Source organism: Carettochelys insculpta, chromosome 2 (genome assembly GCF_033958435.1).
Source record: "Carettochelys insculpta isolate YL-2023 chromosome 2, ASM3395843v1, whole genome shotgun sequence".
Lineage (NCBI taxonomy): Eukaryota > Metazoa > Chordata > Testudines > Carettochelyidae > Carettochelys > Carettochelys insculpta.
The window spans coordinates 205028682-205049724 of record NC_134138.1 but is presented as its reverse complement, the minus strand read 5'-3'; the positions used below and the strand labels follow the sequence as shown (position 1 = coordinate 205049724).

General features: G+C 51.7%; 1 protein-coding gene across 2 annotated transcripts; it reads right to left on the bottom strand.

Moving 5' to 3' along the window:
• Positions 1-7725: 7725 nt before the first annotated feature.
• EOMES (eomesodermin) lies at positions 7726-12148 on the bottom strand. 2 transcript variants are annotated; one of them, XM_074986129.1, is made up of 6 exons: positions 11424-12148; positions 10876-11030; positions 10311-10432; positions 9719-9877; positions 9571-9632; positions 7726-9003 (listed from the first exon to the last, which is right to left on the bottom strand). In XM_074986129.1, the coding sequence occupies exons 1-6, from the start codon at positions 12146-12148 to the stop codon at positions 8268-8270; spliced, it is 1959 nt and encodes a 652-aa protein (XP_074842230.1). In that variant the 3' UTR covers positions 7726-8267. The 2 variants fall into 2 exon arrangements, with proteins under 2 accessions (XP_074842230.1, XP_074842231.1); XM_074986130.1 differs by having other exon boundaries at positions 7726-8946.
• Between the last annotated feature and the right edge of the window lie 8895 nt (positions 12149-21043).

Below are 21043 nucleotides of genomic sequence, written 5' to 3'. Positions count from 1 at the left end.
TGCAGGTGTATATGAAACAATCTTTAATAAATAACATCTCACCATACTTTTTGTAACCCTATTTTAAGAACGGCACACACACAATGATTTACTATAATGCGATACATCTTTACTATAGGACGTTCACAAACTTTTTACATATTCTGTTTCCTCAAATTTGCATGTGTGTTGCATAACTGGATACTATTCAGCAAAAGTAGCATGTTGTTTGAGCAAATGCCCTCGGTGTTGCTTTTTTTTTGACATATTTATCATTGGTAATGAGACATAAACGGAGTCTAGCCGAACTTGATATAAATGCAAGGGATTGGGTCCATTGAGTTTGAAATTCTGTTTTCATCTGTAATTTTTCTCCTATTGAACCCATTCCAACCCCACTTTAATTATGCCAATTTTACTTCACATTTAATTTCATTTTTTTCTTAAAATGCATGTTGCCCTTCACAGCTAGAATGCTGCAAGCTTCCTTTTCCTTTTCAAAAACAAGACTTTATTCGCAACACAATCAAAGCACAGATACAGTGTCATATCCCACAATATACAGCACATATTAAAGGGGAGTTGTCCAACATTTCTAGGTCACATATTGTTTGCTATTTAGATAGGAGTTGTTCATTGTTGGGCTTTTAGACATTCACCTTTTATCAAAAATAATCAGGAGGGGGATTTTTTTTTTTTGCTTTGCAGTTATAACATTGGGAACCACAAAGACATCCTGAAAGATTTGCAGGTTGCAGATCCCTGAACTAGGCCAATAGGCCACACCTGTTTTCAGCATCCTGAGTGAAAGTATAAGCAAGGTCATGTTCTATCAGATATGGGTCACACTTCCTGTAACTAAGTTGAAAATGGGTTGTCCCATCTACAGTAGCAGCTAAATCATTTTCAAGGCCATTTGAAGTGGGCCAGAAAAAGACAGAGGAGAACTAACAGAAGCTAGGTATCGCACTACTAGAAGACAGTTAAATATTATGCTGACGCAGTATCAGAGGCTGGCTACACATAACAGAGCAAACCCACTGCTGCTCTTACAAGTAACAGATCATCTTCCTGTTGCCCAGAGAACCACAGGGCATTAATGGCGAGTCAGGTTTACGTAGCTAGGGTTCAATGGATGGCCAGTTCAGGGTTAGAATCAGAAAGTAACTTTCCTTCTGGAATTATAGGGCCCGATCCTGTGAACATATGGGCACATACTGTGGGGAGTCCCAATTAAATCAGCAGGATTATTTACTTGAGTCAAGTTACACTGGGTGTAAAGAGGATCGGAGCTGTAGGTTTTATTTGCCTTCTTCCATAGCACCCAGGACGGTGTGGTATGGACTGATTATGAACATTGATAAAACAAAAACAATGGTATTTGGAGATAAGGAAAGGGAGGAAGATCAGTGTTGATGGTATTGAACCAGAAAATGTAGAGAAGTTCAGATATCAGGGGAGCAACATAGCGTATGATCTAGACTGTAAGAAGGAAATAGCGACTAGAATAGTGAAAGCAAGAGAGAGTTTGAAGGTGATGGATAAGATCTGGAAAAGCAAACCAATTAGCTTAAGAATGAAGCTTGAAAACGTGTGTACTCAGCAGCATGTTGTATGGGTGTGAGACATGGGTGATAACGAAAGATTCTAAAGAACATTGGGGTTCGAAAGGACTTGTTTATAGAAAGATTCTGAGACCAGGATGGATGCAGAAGGTCACCAATGAGGAATTATATAGGAAGATACAGCCAAAAGAGAACATGCTGCGGAAGGTTATAGAACGGAAGCTACAACTATTTGGACATATTTGCAGAATGAACAACAAATGAAAAATCAAGACCCTAGTATCTGGCATAATGGATGTTTCCAAAGGGAGAGGCAGACCCCACAGAGAAGGGATAGATTATGTAGTAGATGGGTGTGCAGCTGGTCTACAGAAACTAAGCCACTCTGCCCTGGATAGGGAAAGATGGAAGGAAATAGTGAGAGAGGCATCAGACACCAATGGGCGCTGAGCCCACAGTTATTGATGATGATGACAGCACCCAGTGGGATCATCTATTGCTTTTAGGTGTTCAAATCCTTCAGGCTCAATTTCCTTTGATGAGAGGAAGACAAACACTGTCCTCTTCTAGTTTTCTTCTTTTTTTGAGGGGGTAGGAGGATGGGAGAGCCAGGAAGCATCCTTCTTTCCCCTCTCCAGATTAGGATTTAACTGTATTCCTGGTGAGCCAGTTCTGGTTGCGCTCAGTCTTTCAGATGACTGTGTCATCAATATGATTAGGATCACAGCCCTCAGTCTAGTCTAGTTACACAATCTGTTGTGACAGCTCAGAGTCTAGTACTCCCCAAAGGAAATATTCGATGCCGCCCTATCACTTTATTCAAATCGTATTTTGCTCTCCACGCTAATGCTCTTCTCCCCGGCATTATAGTGCGGTGCAATCCTCCCCCCCCCCCCGCCCGGCACCAACCAGCCGTGCAAGGACGAGGGGATTAACAGCGATACTCGCCGCCGCACGCCGCGGCTGGTTTGCTGGGGGCGGTTCCGTGGGCCCTCGCGGAACCGCTGGACAGGGAATGGCGCAACACAGGAGGGCTGCAAAGGAGGACGGGAGAGACATGAAGCCCGGCCCCGCCCCGCTCGCCCGCCCGCAGGTGTCGCTCCCAGAGTCACCTCAGCGCCGGGACGCTCCCGCAGGACACGCGCGGCGGCGCAGAGCAGCCAGGCCGGCAGGGGGCGCTAATGGGCCCCTCGGCGGGCGCACGGCTCGGGCCTGGCCGCAGGAGCCCGGCGAGGCGGGAAGAGAGGGGACGGGCGGCGGGTACGCAGCCGCCCGCAGGAGCAGGGCCGCGCTAGGCGAGCGGCTCAGGGCGTGGTCTGCCAGCCAGCGCCTCAGTCCTCGGGCGGGGCCCGGCCGGGCCGCGCCTCCCCGCCCAGTGGCGGGTTCCTCGAGCGAGGTGGGGAGCACGGCACAGTGGCCGTCTCCCGTCTCCGGAGGCACCTCGGGCAGCGATCTCCGGCCACCGCCCCAAAGACTCAAGGGGGCCGGTCGCTCGCCGGCTGAGCGAGGCCGCAGGGGCCCAGCGGAGCCCGGCCAGGCAGCCGAAGGCTCAGCTCAGCCAGCCGGACGTGGGCCTATCCCGGTCCCGCCGGGCGAGGCGATGCAGCCGCACCCCCAAGCCAGGCCTCTCCCAGGGACACCTCCCGGGCCGTGAGCGGGACACGTGGGTCAGCGCTGCAGCTCGCGGCCCACGTGTCCCTCATTGACCCGCTTCTCCAAGGGGACGCGAAAGGGGCGAGCGGTGGGAGGCGGCGGCCGGACGGGGTCTGATACTGACGTGCACCTAGAGCCGTACCCTCCCTCCGCGGGCCCGGCCCCGTTGTACGCGGCGTTGGAGGGGTCGCGGTCCTGCCCGTCCCACCTCGGGGTGGCAGCGAAATAACCCCCTGCCCCGCAACAAAGCCGCGTTTGCCCGGGCAGTTCATTCAGCCGGGAGCCGGGCACATCGCACACGTGTGCTTCCCCCAGGGGCAAAACCCCCCACACAGCCGAGGGGCAAAACCCAACGCCCAGCTCAGGCGGCGGGGGCCGCCGTCGTCCCGCTTGAGGAATAACCACACAGGGCGAAGTCAAGAGGGAAAGTCCAACCCTTCGGTGCCCCTGAAGCTTGGCGGGGAGGGCCCATGAGAGTTACCCCGGCTCCGCTCAGCGTCTCAAAGCCGCGCCCCTTTCCGAGGCGTGTCACAGGGTGAGTACGGGCACGGGTCATCCACTGTGCAACGCCGCGGCACGGCTCGCACTCCCGCCATCTCATCCGCGTCCTTCGCGCACGGGCGGGACACTTCTGTGCCCGGCGCAGGAGGGGCGCGGAGGCAGGCTGGCTCCCCACGCAGAACGGAGGAGTTGTAGCCCTCTGAGGCTGGAGCCGCGCCCAACACGAGAGGCCCTGGAGCTCCTGAAAGACTGCGGCTGGGGCTAGGTACCAGGGTTCCGCGGATCAGAGCCACTTCTTCAGAGCTTGTGCAACTCTGCCCTGGGTCCGGCCCAGGAGCGCTAACACCTGAACGTGTTGGGCTTTGAGGTGCCCGAGCGCTGCTCTGCTTTCATGCCGTTCCCGACAGCAGCTGCCCCCGAATCCTCGCTGGGGCAGAGCTAAGGCTCAGCGCCCCTAAGGAAGCAGCTTCCTTTCGGTGCCAAAGGCCAGCCCGGCCTGCAAGCAGACGCAGGAGGGCGAGTAGCGGAACAAAGAAACCCAAGCGCGCCCCTCCGGAGCCCTTCTGGGCGGGCACGGCCCCGCTCGCTGGCGCGCTGCGATGTCTTTAAGGAGTGATTCCCCCTTTCCCCTCACACACGCACCCGGCAGCGGGCAGCACCCTCCTCCCCCCCCCTCCCGGGAGGCGGGAGAGCAGCGTTACACGTGGATGGGGCCCAGCAGCAAAACTGGCTCTCAATGGGGCCACAAAACCGCGTCACTCCCTCCCCGCGGTAGCCAGATCCTTGAGAAACCGCTTGGGCGGGGAAAGGAAGCGGCCCACTCGTTGGCCCCAGAGCGGCTCCTCTCTTCCTCGGCGCGGCGGCCTAGAGGCGGCGGAGGGAAATGCCGCCAAACGAATTCAGCCCCCAAGCCGCTGCCTAAAGGCTGGAGCCCCTGAAACCCGATGCGCCGAGCCCACCGCCGCCGCCTCCTTCCTTCTCAGGCGCTTGAGAAGAGGGTTCGGCCCCCGCCCATGCCTCTACCGCCAGGGCTCGGCTCTCGCCTGCAAGAGTAATATAGCACCGTGCAATACCAGGGCTACCGGCTCAGTCCGAGAGCGACAGCCGGCGAGAAAAGACGTGAAGTCTCCCCAGCAAACGCCGGATTCAGCGCAGCCGGCTCTCGAGGGGGACCTAGTCCGGCCCGGATCGCAGCGCCGCGCTGCCGCTCGATATGGGACAGGGGAGATAATCGTGCGGGGACCTGGAAGGGGGAACCCGTGTGAAATCGTCCGCAGCGAAGCTCTGCCCGTTTATTGCGCTCGACTCAGTCCAGCGCAGGTCAAAACAAACGAGGGAGGTGGGCGGGGGGGCTTTATCCGCCGCGAAGGAAAACAAACACGCAGCCGCGACCCCCGGCTCTTTCCTTCCTCACAGACTTGGTTATCGGTGTCAGCCGAGGCCGCTTAATTAGATACATTTATTCCCCATGTGCCGTCTGACACCCGCTCGCGGAGCGGCGGAGCAGCGCCGGGTGTTAATTGGGGCCAGCCAGGCGCTTCGGTTCCCGCTCACTTTTCACGGGTGCGTTTTACTATGCAGCGCAAAAATATACAGCCCTGCCAGGCAGGCGGCCCCTCGTGCTCCCGCGGGCGGCTTTGGCACAGGGCGCGGCGCGGCCGGGCGGCGGGGAAGAGCGATTTCGTTAACATCCCTCCCAGCCGCACCGGGCCATAACCGGCGGCTGAACTTCCGCTGCGCTTTTAAAGCGACCTCTAACGCGCGGGTGGGATTGACGCAAGGGCAGACAACCAGACCCTCGCGCCCGATAGCTTCTGCCAGCTCCGCTCCAGCGCCCGGAATTGCAACACGTGCACCCCACCGGCCGCGGCTAAGTTCGGGAGCGGGATGGACCCCAACCAGTCCCGCCACGCCGCGTGTGGAAAGGGGGACGGTGCAGCGCGTCCTGCCCCGCACTCTCCCACCCTAACGAATCGCCCTCCCAAACCCTTCGCTCCTCGTTTCCAGCCTGAAAGAACCTCAGCCCTGGTCAGCCGCGCCGTGGCTTCCTGCAGGCTCACCTCGGCCAGCACCTTGCCAAGGCGCCTTTGATTGCGTTACTCCAGGCGGGGCGGGGGGTGCTAGATTTTATTGGCGCAGGGCAGAGCTAACCGCGTAACGCTGCTGCCCACGGCATTTCCTAAGGCCAGGGGCCGCCCATGCAAACCTTGCCTGCCCTTGGTGCCCGGGCGGGTTGCCTTCCTTGATGGACCACCGCCGCCCATCATTATTGCAGGAGAATGGGGGTTCTACTGGCGGCACCGGGGGAAGACGCGATTGAAAAGTGGGTTCGAGCCTGGCTGCAAACTTAGCAGCTGCTCGAAGTCACACCACAAGCTTCTGCCTCCCCCGGCTCGAGAATAGCCCCCTGCAGCCCCCGCGCGGCTTTGCAGGGCCCATCCGAGCGGGGAACTCCTGCCTCATCTCTCGTCGAGCGCCTCTTCGCTGCGTATCTCACTGCAGGTGCTAAGTGAAATTCACAAGTCTCGCCGCAGCTGAGAGCCGGCCTGAGCTAATGCCACCCCGCCCCCTCAGCCGTCCCCCGCTGCGGGCAAGGGGGGGTATTTTATCCGAAGAGGGCTTTGAAGGCAGCACGCACAGGGCTCGGGTTCCTGGGCTAGCCCCAGAGCGTGTCACGTTGCAGGGACACCATGCACTCGCAACGGGGGAGGGTGCTCAGCCCCAGCCTGCAGCGGATCTAGCTGGTTTGCAGCTGGCTGCGGCGGGGGGGGGGGGGGAAACGCTACCCATCAATGCTGGGGGGAGATCGCCCCCCTCCCCAGGACACGGAGGGAGAAGAGGGTGGCTGGGGTCCTGCAGCTCCTCAGGCTTAAAAGGGGATAGTAGCATCACCCTTCAAGCCGGCCCCCAGGCGCCCTGATTGCAGTTAAGCAGACCTGGGTGAAAGGGGGGCAGAGGACCGGCGCGCAGGTCACTACTGAGAGCTAGAGATCAAAAGATTTGGACAGGAAGGCGCAGCAGTAGGAGTGAAACCCTAAAATTCCCTCTCCGCCCGAGCTGGCCTCGCTACCTGCAGGATTCCATAGGCATAGCCCACGCCACACTTGACACGTCTCCATGGAGCAGAGGCTGGGCAGGAGTCAGCTATTAGTTCATATATTTCAGCCCCTCCCCCCTCTGTGAGTTTGAAAAAGACCTTCCCTCCCCAGGGCCCCACCACCCGAGTTCCTTTGGGAGAAGCCACATAATCGGTGGATAATTACCTCCTGCCACTTATTTAAGACCTTTGGCGAGACAACGTGACTGAAGGCGCAAGTGGAAACTCTCCAAACTGCATCCCACTGGAAGATCTGTCCTAGCGGCTGGGAGGAACAATTAGTTATAAGATGCATTTTCAACAGGAGGCCAGCCACAACTTGAGGGTTGAAAAAGATTAGAAGACCCATTCTTGCCCCAGCACACATCACATTTATTAAAAATTACTACTATATACACATAGAAAAAAAAATCAAGAGAAAAACGTTTTGAGAAGTTTGTGTGCCAGTGCTTTAGGGTTTACCTTAACTTGAAATATCTGAAACCAGTTGCAAGGAGAGTGGATAAATTACATCACTTTCAAGTTAATACAGGGCAGCCGAAAAATCATTGTATCTACAAGTCAGTAGAGATACCTTCCATATCCTTTCAGCAATGCATTTTTAATGCTCCAATAGTCCAAAGTTTGCTGGAATAATGAAAATTGCTTTCAGAATGCCAAAGCACCAGCTCCATATGATCCCAGAGTTCTAATATGTAAAACTATTTATACAACATGTGCCACAGTACTCTACAGTGTACCTATACAAATACAGCTGTACACTTTGTTTTTTTTGGCCACCTTGGTCTAGTTCACCCTCATAAGTTTCCATATCTCCCCTCCCCCACCCTCTCAGAATTAAGTCATTTTATCCCACCCCAGACTACAGGAAAGCCGGATTTGGTCATCAAACACAGGGCCTGGGCAGCAGAGTTAAAGTCAAACCTTTTCCTTCATTAAAAATATAATTTTTTAAAATATTATCCTGTTATCCTCTATCCAAACAGCCCTAATTGAACTGAGTTAGACACCTCTGACTGGGCAGCTGATACAGTAGGCCTCATCAACACTATCTGAAGCACAGCATAGCATTACCAGACCCTTTCTTCCTCAGAGACCTAGACGCGAAGAGAGAGTAGGCTACAAACCCATAGCCCTTGTTCGGTAGTGCACAGCACTTACCTCTAGGCCATTGAGCCAGCCAGACTGTACACTTTAGTGTCTCCAATAAATAAGCCACATTGTAAAAGCCAGGATCTTGCTTACAACCCCTTTACTATTCCTTCCAAAGTTAAGGCCAAATTATAACATAGTGCCCTCCCTACCCAGTTACCTCCAGCAGTCAAAAAAGCTTTGGCACCTTCTATAGAATTGCACAAAACAATTCAAGGTGGAAGGCAAGAGTCTTTTTGGCAACTTTTACGCAGAACAAAACCAGATGAAAAAACCCAAAGCCACCCTGAAAGTTTAGCCAGTTGGGATGAAATAATGCTCTAAGTAGTAGTATAGAAAGCGTAGTAGCCCATGCCTTTTGAAGTGTCTTTGCTATAGTCCTCAGCATTCATGTCTTCGCATTTCATTGTTGGAGAATTTTCATTGCTGGACGTGCTAGGGGAGAGCCGTCTTCTCTTACAAGCACTAGTGTAAACACCAGAATCATTTGAATCTAGAGATTTTATTGATGGTGGGGTTTCTATCCAGGATGAGCTGATTTCTTCTTTCACCTTCTCCTTGGGAAGCTGGTCTTCAGAGAAACTTGGAGGACTTGTTCGGGACGTCCAAGGTAACCCAGTTGTCATTTTTCTCTGGTAAGAGCCTCTGCTTCCCCATCCTGCCATGGAAGGGAATGTTGGATCGGAATAATATCCCAAGGCATGGGATGTCTGCAAGGGAAGCGATTTAATGCCATAGGGGAGCAAGGTGCTAGGAGAATATTCAGTTTCATAAGAGTTCATGTCCAGTTTGTTTGTAGCAGGCTGCTGCACAGGCGTAACAAACCATCTCTGGGGAGGATTGGCTACCTCTTCATTCTGCTGAGGCGAGAGGAGGCCATTTGTCTGAGGCACAGTTCTCTCACCATTGTAAAATCTAGCTGGTGGCAAGTTGTTGACAAACTGTTCCTGGAAGAATGGCTGCACGCTGTACCGGGCTCCTGGGACAATCTGGTGAGATCTAGGAGAATCCGTGGGAGATGGAGTTAATCTGTCATTTTCTGAACCTGTGTACATGCTACAATATAAAAGAAAAACGCTAAGTGTTGGTCTTTACAATGCCACATACTATTAAAAGCCAGACAGAAACTGAACTGTGTGTTAAAGGTAAAAATGTGGGATTTAGGGCACTTGATAAATTCTGAAAGGTTCAAGTCTTGTTACACTCTAGTTCTCAATTCAAGACTCTTCCGTGCCTAGCATTTTAAATAAAGCTCTTTTTAACACAGCATACACATATGCTTTGAGAAATTAACTTCTTTCACAAGCCATATCAAGATACATAAAACATGACCAGCAGCTTTTCAAGAGCCATCTACAGATATTTTTAAAAGTATCTACTTTGTCAGCTCCCTTAGACAAACTTTATAGTCACCCACTCGCCGACAAACAACCACATGAAACACATTTTAAAAACTCAGATGAAGAGTTGGACCATCTATTGTAGCTGCACATATAGTGTCTCTCTGAAGTAAAAGTAAGGGTTCAAAGTTGTTTCTGTAAAAATTTCCATTTTTTAAGATGAGGCCAGAATGATGCCTCCCAAATGGATGTTAGATTGAGGTAGGGGTAAAATTATACTTACGAATCATAGTTGTCCCTGAAGCCTTTTGCAAAAGGATTATGGTCAATTTTGAGTTGTGTGATCTGGAGTAGGGAAATAGAATTGAGTTAAAGTTTCTTACTTGCTCCATATGGATTTCCTCCTCCTCCCCAAAACCACCATGACTTACATCAGTATTTTGATATGCAGTAACAGCAATGAACTGGGTTTCTGGGAAAATAAAGGTCTGAGTCTTTGAAGAGTCATTCAGATCTTCAACCCCATCTTCAGTCACTTCGACAATATGAAGTCGAGGTTGGTATTTGTGCAGAGACTGCAGTACTATCATCTAGGAAAAACAAGGCATAAAGCATAGTTTGGATACCATTAAAACAAAAATGCACCCAAAATTAAAATTGCTTGCCATAGGGAAGGGAAAACAAAATCAGATGTTTGAAAGGTGATAATTTAGGCTTCAGACACAGGTAGTTTGCAAGAGGTAATCCTCAATTTCACTAGACTGTGGATAACACTTTCGGAGTACCGTGGTGTACAAAACTCAGCTGTTCTGAGAGAACTACAGAGTGTATAGAGACCACAGTATGCAGTGACTAAACAGAAGTTTAAGGGGAAGGTTTTTCACCTTATCCTCCCATCGCTTTTAAGTCTCTTGAACTATAAAAAAAAAAGTGGTTTAAGGTTTTCTGAGGCAAAAACCCAGTTTATCACTAACTAGCTTTCTTGACTTAAGGGAACCGCCGTGTAATTTATCAGTTATTTACCTGTGTACTATTATTGTTAGCACCTTTGTTATTGGTCAGTTTCAGCTTTCCAAAAGAGATCTCCTGCCTCATCCAGTGAGTCCCAGTGTTCGGGGACTCTGGGTGAACATACACCTTGTTGCCTGGCGGGGGGGTGGGAAAAACACAGACAAAAGATCGGGATTATACGAGGGTTCTGTACACACAGTGTAGAAAACAGGAGTGCCAGAGATTGTCTAGTACCAGCACTGGGACAAAGAGGGAGGCAGAGGCATGTAAACTAGTCCCTGGGACTGCCGGCTTTGGGGAAGGACAAATTTACACCTTTGTCTACTTAATTCTGGGAAGTTTCATTTCATGCCCTGCTCGGCTTGGGGACCGGGTGAGGCCTTAGCAGCGCCATCTCCAGCCAGGGGGTTTCTCTCGCATTTGACACCGTTCCCCAAGCTTCAAAACTAGGGCTGGAGGGTTCCCCCAGACGCCCCATCGACTCGGTGGGGCAGAGAGAAGAGGAGAGCAATGTTAGGGAAGCAGCAGGTGGAGCAGGCCCCGAGGCCGGCGGCTCAGAGGCGCCCGCCCGCCGTACCTTGCATGTTGTTGTCCGCTTTCCCGCAGGTCACCCACTTGCCCCCCTGGAAGCGCCAGTGGTTGGGATCGGCCAGCACCACCTCCACGAACACGTTGTAATGGGCCGTGGGGCTCAGGCCGGCGATGTTGAAGCTCAGGAAGGGAAACATGCGCCTGCGGGGAGAAAGCGGAGAGCGAGCGGGTGAGCGACGCGCCCGGGCCGGGCTCCGGCTCTGCCCGCTGGAGCGAGTCCCCGGGAAGCGGCGCGTCCCGCACTCGGAGGAGCGCTTCTAAAAGCGGCTACGCCGCAGCCCGCGCGCCCGGAGCCAGGCGCAGTCCCGGCTCCCGCCCCCCGCAAGCGCGCACCGGCCAAAGCCGCGCCTGCTCGCCGCCCCTGCGAGGGACCCTCGCCCGCCCCGCCGGGGCCCAGCTCCCACCCGCGGCCGGAGCGGGCAGCGGGGCCCGACGCGCCGCTCAAAGCGCTCCCGTCGAGCGGCAGCTGGAGCCTGGCGGCTTACGGAGAAGGGCAGAGGCGCCGCTTCCCGGGGACCCCCGCCCGGCGCTCACCTGCCCTGCTTGGTGATGATCATCTCGGTCTGGTGCCGGTGGAACTTGAGCCAGAGCGGCCGGTTGCAGAGGAAGACCTGCGCCCGCAGCCCAGGCCCCGCGCCCGGCACGGCCAGAGCCCCCAGCCCGCCGCAGGAGCCGGCCGCCGGGTAGGGGCTGTAGAGCGGCCCCGCCGCCCCCTGGCCGTACTGGTAGGCGCCGCCGCCGCCGCCCGCCCCGAACTGCGGCCGCCCGCCCGGCGAGCACACGGCGGCCGAGAAGCCGCCCGGGGAGAGCACGGGGCCGTAGGGGTAGCGCGCCCCGCCGGGCGCGGGGTACACCGAGCCGTGCTGCGCCGCCGGCGGGTAGGGGAACAGCGAGCAGGGCCCCGCCAGCTCGGCGCCCTGCGGCCCGGGGGAGGGCAGGTAGTAGCGCTCCGGGCTCAGGCCGTCCAGCGGGTAGCGGGAGGCGGCGGGGGGCAGCTCGGCCTCCCCGCAGGGGGCCGCCTTGCGGCCGTCCGATGCGCCCGGCTTGGGGGGCGCGCCGGGGAAGGGCTCGCCGGCCTCCGCCTCGCTCAGCATGGCCGGCCCGGCGCTGCCGCACTTCTTCGGCCCCTTCTCCCCGGCCAGGCGCGGGGGGGAGCCCTGGGCGCGGGGGCCGCCGCGGGCGCTGCCGCTCTCGGCCGGGTAGAAGGGGGGCCCGGCCAGGCTAGCGGCGCTGCCGAGGAGCTGCTCCCCCAGCTGCATCCCCCTGCCCTGGGAGGGACCGCGCCGAGCCGCGCCGAGCCGCGGGGCCCCCGCCCGGCCCGTTACGCTGCGCTGCTCCCCGCCTGCCCCCCGAAACCATCTACGGCCGCCTTTGCGGCTGCCTGGCACCGAGACCCTTTATATAGGCTCGCCGGGCTCCTCGGCCGCCGGGGAGGGGCTTGGGGAGGGCGAGGCGCGCCAGGCCCCTCCAGCCCGGCCGGCCCATTGGCTGCTCCCGGTGACACTAACCTCATCAGACAGCTCCTAATTGGAGCAGATCACCTGCGCTCCCCCGGCCCCGCGCGGCTGCGGCTGGCGCTGGGTGTCTCGGGGCGCCCCCTGGGCTCGGGCCACATGGGAAGCAGGCGGGAGACGCGCTCCGGACACGTTCCCGGCTCCCAAAGCCGGTCGGCCGCCAGCCGCGCCCGCGGGGCAGGACCTCCCCGGGTGTCCAGCGCCTCGCAGGGGCGCGAGTCCCAGTCCCCCCGCGCCTCGCTCCCCGGGGGCTCAGCGCCCAGGCCGATCGCTGCGCCGGAGCTCGGCCCCTGCCCGGGCCTGCCGCAGGGGCTGTGCCCACGGGGCGCCCCGCCCGACGCGGGCAGCTCTGAGGCTGCCAGGGCCGCGGCCGGGGCTGCGCGGAGCGCCAGCCAAGCGGTGCCCCTGCGGGCCCCTCCCGGGCGGCAGGCGGGAGCGAAGGGCGGCTGCTCCCCACGGGTGACCCCGCGCCCGCATCGCCTCCGGCCGGCGCAGCCCTCGGGGCTGGCTGGGCGGCGCTGGCGCTGTGCCGGGGCCGGAGCCAGCGGTGCCCCCTTCTCCGGCCCCCACAGCTGGCGGGGGCTGTTCCGCGCCCGCAGGCAGAGCGGCGCCTCGCTGGATCTGCGGGGGCCGGCCCGGGGCAGAAGGGAGCGGGGACCCCTCACCTCCGCCCTCTTCGGGGCACGGAGGGCTCGGCAGCAGCACGGCCAGCCCCCAAGGCTTTCCCCGGCGCTGGCACAGGGCTGCGTGTTTCAGCGGCCCGGAACCCCCCGCCACCTGGGTTTACCTCGGGGCAGGGTTTAACGCGCTCCCAACGCGCGCACGCCGGGCTGGAAATGTTCGCGGAACGCGCCCTGCTCCAGCTACCCCGACCGGAGTGAGTCCCGCGTGTCTCCCACGACCTCCGCTAACGTCGCACTCCAAAGCGGCTGAGCGCGGTCCCTCTTTGTAATGTTTTAGGAACTCCTCGCAACCCCCCCGGCTTTCCTTCGGAGCCTCGGATAGTTTCAGTAGGGAAGTTGTCCTCGATTCACTCCCACCGCCAGTCAGGCTTACAAGCAAGAGCAAGGCATCGTTATTGTTACGCCGGACTACGGTGTGTCCACACCACAGGTGGGGCTCATCAGAATCAGCTAAATTAGGAACAATTCTAATTCCCCTTCCGGATTTTTCTGTAGGGGGGACCATTATGGGCCAAACTCTGCGCTGAAGCAACATTTCCAGAACGATCTGATTTTGGACAGATCAAAAGCTGCAGGGCTGCAAAAAGGACACAATTTATCCCGCACCCTGTGCTACGGTCATACAATGGCTTAAGCACGCACACATTTTTTTCTCCATTTATGTATTTGCTCTTTGCACAGGAACTCAGTTGAAAACATATTTTGCCCCAATTTACATTAAGAGTTATCTATTCTGTAAATTTTACTTAAAACAATTTGGATTTGGACTTTCTAATCCCAACGACTGGAGTCTGTAAATAACCTGTTTTACAGGGAGATCCAGTTACAAGACAGTAATTCTCAGATACCGTAAAAACTAAGTTCAGCTTTCTATTGCACACTGGAGTGAGCAGTGTGCTTGAATGATGGACTTGGAACTCTTGCCAAACAAAGGAGGCAGGGACACTCTTGTGGTTCATGTGTAGGACTACAGGTGAGGAATTCTAGGTCCTGTTTTTATTCTATATTTAAACATTCTGTGTAACATTTCGAAGTCATTAAGCCCAAGTGTTTCAAAAGTGGTTACTGATTTGGATGCCTCAGTTTACATTTGCCTACCTTGAAATAACTTGGTCCTCTTTTCTAAAATTGTGATCACTTATACCTTGCCTGCAATAAAGAAAGCTGTGGGTTACACTGCTGAAATTGAGGCCCAACTGGTCCAGGTTGGCTATTTTTGAAAGTTGGCCGCATACCTCTTGATGCCTCTATTTCCTCATCTGTCAAATGGGGATGATAATGGTCACCTACTTGATAAAGTGCTTTAAGCTCCCCAAGAAGAAAGAAGTACAAAGTGGTATTATATGATTATGGTAATCAGGATCCCTACTCTGTCAGAATAAACAATGATATTTTCAATGGGCATTTCATATACACATTTTTAAAAAGCTGTCATACCAGCAGTTTAAAATCTGCATTCCTAGAAGTCTAAAAGGTGAAACTGGACTTAATCAGAATGAGGATCTATTTAGTTCTAAAGAGAAGCAAACAATACTCCTAAAAACTGATATCCTTGTATTGTTAACATTTACTAGGCCAGCGGTAGACAACCAAAATAGCAAGAAGAGACATTTTTTTTCAATTTGGTAGAACACTCAATAATTCAAGAGCCACAGTGCATGTGAATATGAGATGGTCCTTAATGAATAAGGTCAAACCATGCTTTTGGTAACCCTATTTTAAGAACAGCGCACACACAGTGACTTGTAACGTGATACATGTTTACTGCAGGATGGTCACAAACTTTTTACATATTCTATTTCTTCACGCTTTATGCATGTGTTTGTACCACTCTCTTCCTGATTTTCACTCCCAGAACCTTCTGTCGCTCTGGGGGGAGTTATCCAACGTTTGGAAATCTCCTATAATTTGCTATTTAAATATGAGTTGTTCATTCTGGGGCTTTTAGACAGTCACCATTTACAGAAAATAACCAGGAGGGATTTTTTTTCACTTTGGTATTATAGTATCAGGAGCCACAAAGAAGTCCTTAAAGAGCCACATGTGGCTCTGGAGCCGCAAGTTGCAGACCCCTGCAGCAGGCTATCAGTATGTTTACTTTTATATAATAATTACTGGAAGATAAAATTGGATACAGAAATATTGGAAATGTGTCTGGGATAAGCAGGTCATTCAGTTCATTAAATCAGAGGTTAGAACATGCACATTTTAAATAGCAGAAGCCGGGGCATAAATATTAAACACAACCACACACACTTACCTAAAAAATAAACAACAGATTGGGAAAATATCAGCCACCAACAGGAATAACTGAAATAAAAAGAACAGGCAAAAATTAATGAATCAAGAGCTGGAATGTATTCTAGAGTAGCATTCACCATCTGAAATTAAAATAATCCCTTCCTGAAAAACTTCAAAGTGCTTGCAATCATTCACTTTTCCTTCTCGCCCTACCTACAACGTTACAGGGAAAATAACTGGGGAGATGGAGTGAGTATGGGGAGAAGGCTAACAACAGAATTAGATTTAATTAGCATTTTGGTAGCTCTCTTTTTTCCAAACCAATTTGAGAAATTGAAGAGCACAGGAAGACTAGAATATAGACTAACTAACCACAGAACAAATCTCAATGGCAAATAACATAACATCTCATATTGTGTATTACACACCTTGTGATTCCCAAAAAATCAGACTCCTTCAAGTACTTTTGTCTCCAATACCTTAATTAAAAGAGCCTAAACAACTCAAACATTTTTAAAGAAATCTTATCTATTACATAGATTTTTTCCTAAATTCTCAGTTGAACTATAATATAATATTGTTCTATAAAATCATCACTGATAGATAAACCAAATCCCCTTGTGATTTGCCATTAGAAGGATAAAACTGCAAAGTACTCTAATCAATTTTGACTAGCTCACTGTAATATGCTTGGATTGTGGTAAGAGAAATAGCTCAGCTGTTGTCTTTTTGTCATTGACTTTATTCCAGCTGCTTACTGCAGTTGTCAGTTTAAATTCTGTAAACGTTTTTTTTCCCCTAGCACTTTAAAAAGTAAACTTTCATCATGATGGCTCTGATAAAATTCATGCTGAGCTGCTTGCATAACTGGAGTTCATGTCACAGCTATAAAATATTTCCTGCTGACAACGTGGTAGTTGAGAAATATTACATTTTTAGTATTTTTGCTTCAGGTGGGCTCAAGCTGAGGCTTACAGTTAGAAAACTATTAACCTTGTAGGTGGAAAAATAATTAGCCATGGGATACAGCAATATCAGAAGCAGTAACTGTCCACCAAGTATCACTTGTTACAACCATCAGACAGGAAGGTTGAGTGAATATCCAGCAATTACTTAATTGCAACAATCAAGACTAAGTCAACTATAAAAATATGGAGAAATTAGAACCAAAGGCAGGTACATAGTACAGGAGCACTTCCAAATAAGAGCCAAATGGAATCAGTCTCACTGAGTCTTGGGTCTTGTTTACACCAGCTCTTCCATTTGCATTTCCAGCATTATTGCCCCCAGTGGTAGCAACGGGCTGAGGCAGACATGGTGCCAGCACTTCATCATTGGGTCTAGACATGCTTGGAAAAGAGAAAAAGTCCCCATTACAGGACCAGCATGGGAGGTCTGTGGGGTTGCCAACCCACAGAAATTCCATTTATGGACAAAATGGGAAAAATTTACAGACAATTTTTATGGACATAATTTTTATAGTATATTAAGATGACATAAATGGCCAAAAGTGAAAAGTAATCATTGTAATTCACACATCACAAGAACAATATGCTATTTAACTCACTTTAATCATTTAGTTAGTCATAGTCATGGAAGTTTGCCATTTTGTGATCCTAAATCCAAACACTGATGCTGTTAACCATAGCTGAAGTAATTGTCCCAGATCCATTTCTGACAATTATTAACCCTTCAAGCATAGGAAAATGGCTGAAGCAACACAGAAGAAACATAACTGCTATAGAATAATTGCTGTTTTTTAAAATTTTATTGCACTTTTACAAAATTTACAGACACCCACTTTTTTTTTTTTTTTTTTTTTTTTTTTTTTTTACAGAATTTATGGACATGTCCAATTTTGGCTAATTTTTTTACAGAATGTCTGTAAATTTACTGATGGTTGGCAACCCTGCAGGTTTACCTTTGATGGTGATTAAGGTGGCCCATGTGAAAGAAGAAAAAGGCTGGTGGAAAAGCCCCAGAGAAAGCACTTAGGGTGAAACCCCAGCCTCATTAAAATGGATGGGAATTTCCCACTGCCTGCCATAGGGCCACGATTTTGCCCTTAGTGATTTGTTCGGTTTTAAGCCTCCTCCAGCACCCCACTTGAGTACAGTTTATTGGGAGACAACCAAACCGATGCTTACAGGTTAAGTGGGGCTCAACTGGCAGATCCTTCTAGTGCCCTGCACCAGCCGGAAGGGCTAGTCGCCCGTGCGGTCCCTGAGCAGGGATGACTGCCCGGTGGGAGGGAGCCGGGCTGGGACCCTGGGGCAGGGCCATGGGAAGGGACAGCCTGCCGGGGCACAGGCCGATCAGCGAGCCAGGTGAGCTGGCCAGCCAAGCAGAGCCGTGAGTGGAAAGAACCTGCCCCCCACCCACAGACATTGGCTCCGAACTCGCGGCCCTCCTGCTCCCCACAGGCTGGGAGCGGCTGTCCGCTAGGTGGGGGAGCTCAGCCGCTGCCTATGGGAGAGTGCCGGCGCGGCGGCGCGCGCCAGAGCTGCCCACTGGCCGGGACGGGAGCCGCCCCGCTAGGCTACGCCCCTTGGGCTGCCGCTTCGCAGCGTGGCACGCGGCCTGATTCCTCCCACGAGCTCCCACTGCAGTGACCTGCGGTAGCGCCCGCCGCCTTTCCGCCCCAGCCCGAGCGGCCGATCCCGCCCAAGGCGCTCACAAGCCTCCCCGGGCTGCCTACGCCTGGTGAGCCCCAGCCCAAGTCTCCCGCTTACGGGCCCGAGCTGCGATGCTCCTCGCCTCGCCAGAGACCCGCGGGGGTGCGCCCACGTTCCGCCCAGCAGCCGGGTTACAGTGGGGCACGTGCACACCACAGTACAGACCTTTTGGGCGCACGCTTATGTACGGGGCGCCGCGTTGCCGGACAGCAGCGGGCGCGAGGCGTACGCTCCAGCTCTCCGTGCGTGCACGGGGTTATCGATGCGCTCCAGAGGAGTTTGTGGTAGTCACCCCGGCAGGCTGCCGGTAATCGGCTGCCCATTCCAGGTCAGGCAGGGACCCTCTTCAGAGCGCCTTGTTCTTAGGCACTCCGTATCACTGACACCCAATATGCTTGTAAGGAGCGAGCGGTATAACACCGAGAACAACTTAAACAGCTGCAGAGCGCAAGATGGTTTACGAGATGAAAGATTTATGCCGGGACACACATTTCTCGGGGATGACGCGATAGGGACCATTACTGTACCTCGGGCTGCTGTATTGTGATCTGTATTGAAGGAGAAGCGGGGAGCCGTAGTGAGGCGTTTGTGTTAGCCTCGGGCAAGTGCATTTCTTGTAAATCAGCTGATAAAAGGGAGCTCTTTGCTAAACTTCAGAGATCTGAGTGGGTTCAGAGAGAAGGATGGAAATTTCTGCTCGGTATGACACACTGGTGGTTCCTCTTATGTAAGTTTCCCCATTGTTTACAATTTAGTAAATGCCCTCAGAATATTTCCAGTCGGCAGACAGAATGGACTGGGCACAGATAAAGAAATCTATAGCTCATACCAGCTAAACAGTGTGTTTGTTCTCTGTCTCTTAAGTCAGATATATTAGGCAAAGTATTAATGCCACCTATTAGTTACTGAAAGAATCTGAGATCATGCAGAAGAAAATGAGAAAACCAAACAAATGAAGCTTTTAAATCTATTTACGTTTATTGATCCTATTTAAATGCCGAAAACCATCACTGAAAAGATTTCTGTTGACCTGCTGAGAAGTCAATGGTTGTGTGTTTAGAGAAGCTTTCTGTTAGCATCAGCAGACTTTGAATTGGGCCCTCTAATGTTTTCCTTCATCAGAATTTGTACCTAAGAATGACATCTAGTCCAGTTTCCTGTTGTCCAACAGTGAGCCATGCCAGGTTCTTCAGAGGGAATCAACAAAGCAGGTAATCATCAAGTGATCAACCCTCTGTTGGATTCCCAGCTTCTGGCAAATAGAAGCTAGGGACACATCCCTGCATTTCCTGGCTAATAGCCACTGATGGATTTACCCTCCCTGAAAAACAAGCAGCCCTGTAACACCTTAAAGACTAACAATTTTATTTATTAGGTAGTGAGCTTTCCTGGGGGGAGACTACTTCATCTGAGGAGGTGGGTCTTATCCATGAAAGTTCATTAGCTAATAAATAACATTGTTAGTCTTTAAAGTGCTACAGGATTGCTTGTTTGTTGTGAAGCTACAGCTTAACATGTCTGTCCTTTGGAAACTATTTACTCTACATGAATTCATCAAGCTCCTTTTTGAACTTTTTTATAGACTTGGCCTTCACAATATTCTCTGGCAAAAAGTTCCATAGGTTAACTGCATGTTGTAGGAAGCAATATTTGCTTTTTAAAAACCTGTTACTTATTAATTTCATTTGGTGACCCCTTAGTTCTCGTGTTATGATAAAGAGCAAATAACACTTCCTTATTTACTTTCTCCCCACCTGTCATGATTTTATAGACCTCTGTCATACCCCTTCTTAGATGTCTCTTTTCCAATCTGAAAAGTCCCAATTTTATTACTCTCTCCTCATACAGCAGCTGTTCCGTGCCCCCTTATCATTTTATTGTCCTTTTCTGAACCTTTTCCAGTTTCAATATATCTTTTTTGAGATGAGATGACTTTATATACAGGCAATATGATATTTTCTGTCTTATGCTCTATTCCTTTCTCAGTTACTTCCATCATTCTGTTTGTTTTGTTCACTGCCACAGCACGTTGAGTGGATGTTTTCAGAGAACTGTCCACAGTGACTCCATGATCTCTTTTTTTTTGAGTGGTAACAGCTCATTTGAATTACTCAGGGGTTGCAGAAACTGCTCTGGTCAGTTTCCCCACTCTGCAAGCTGGAGGGAAGCTGGGAGCCAGGCTACCACCTGGTACCCAGCTCCCTGCCACTTTGGAGACCGGGAGACTGCTCCTGTGAGGGGTGGCAGCCACAAGTCTGGCTGCTGCCCCTGAGAGGAGTGATTTCTTGCTCCTGTCAGGGCCGGCAGTCACGTTAACCAAAGATACATGTGCATCTCAAGGGTTTACTGTATTTTGAAATAGGTGCTATTCCTCATATAGTGAGGTTTACCAATTTTGAAGTAAAGCATCCGCTGTTTCAAAATTATTTTGAAATAGCATTTGCATTTGGTAGATGGTCGTGTAGTTATTTTGAAATAGAAGCTGCTATTTCAAAATAACTTTGCTGTTTAGAAATACCTAAGGAGTCCTCTAGCAACAGTAGAGCGGAGAAATAGTTAATATTCCCCATCTTATGTAAAAACAGAAAGAATGAGAGAGACAACCTTTCAAGCCTTTTGTTTTACATTTAAAGAAGAAAAAAGGACACACAACACAAGATTTTTCTTTATACTTAAACTTAACTTCATTTTTTTGCGGCATTAAAAATATTCACCATCTCATACTCTGCCTTTGTAAACCACAGCAAGACCAGAACGCAGGCCCAGAATATTTAACTTAATTCAGATGATGGAGTTTTAGTTGAATGTGCCCCTAAGCAGACAGGGGTTTGAGGCTTTCAAGCAGGTTAAGGACATGGCCTCCAACATACAAAGTTCAGATCACATAACATTGAGGATAAAGTGGAAGGGACCAAGAAGCAGACCAGAATGCACCTCCAGCTTGGATTCGGGGTCATGCAGCTGCACAGTCACTCTGGAATGGCTACACTTCAGCTGGGAGCATGAATCCTAGCACAGGTGGACAGACAGGTGCTAGCTTT

Bases quoted from the DNA above. Each gene is read 5' to 3' on its own strand.
- EOMES (XM_074986129.1), bottom strand. From the start codon at position 12,148: ATGCAGCTGGGGGAGCAGCTCCTCGGCAGCGCCGCTAGCCTGGCCGGG. The intron at 9,878-10,310 runs GTAAATAACTGA...TGTTTTTCCTAG, and splicing joins CTAACAATAATAGTACACAG to ATGATAGTACTGCAGTCTCT. The intron at 9,633-9,718 runs GTAAGTCATGGT...TCCCTACTCCAG, and splicing joins CTGCATATCAAAATACTGAT to ATCACACAACTCAAAATTGA.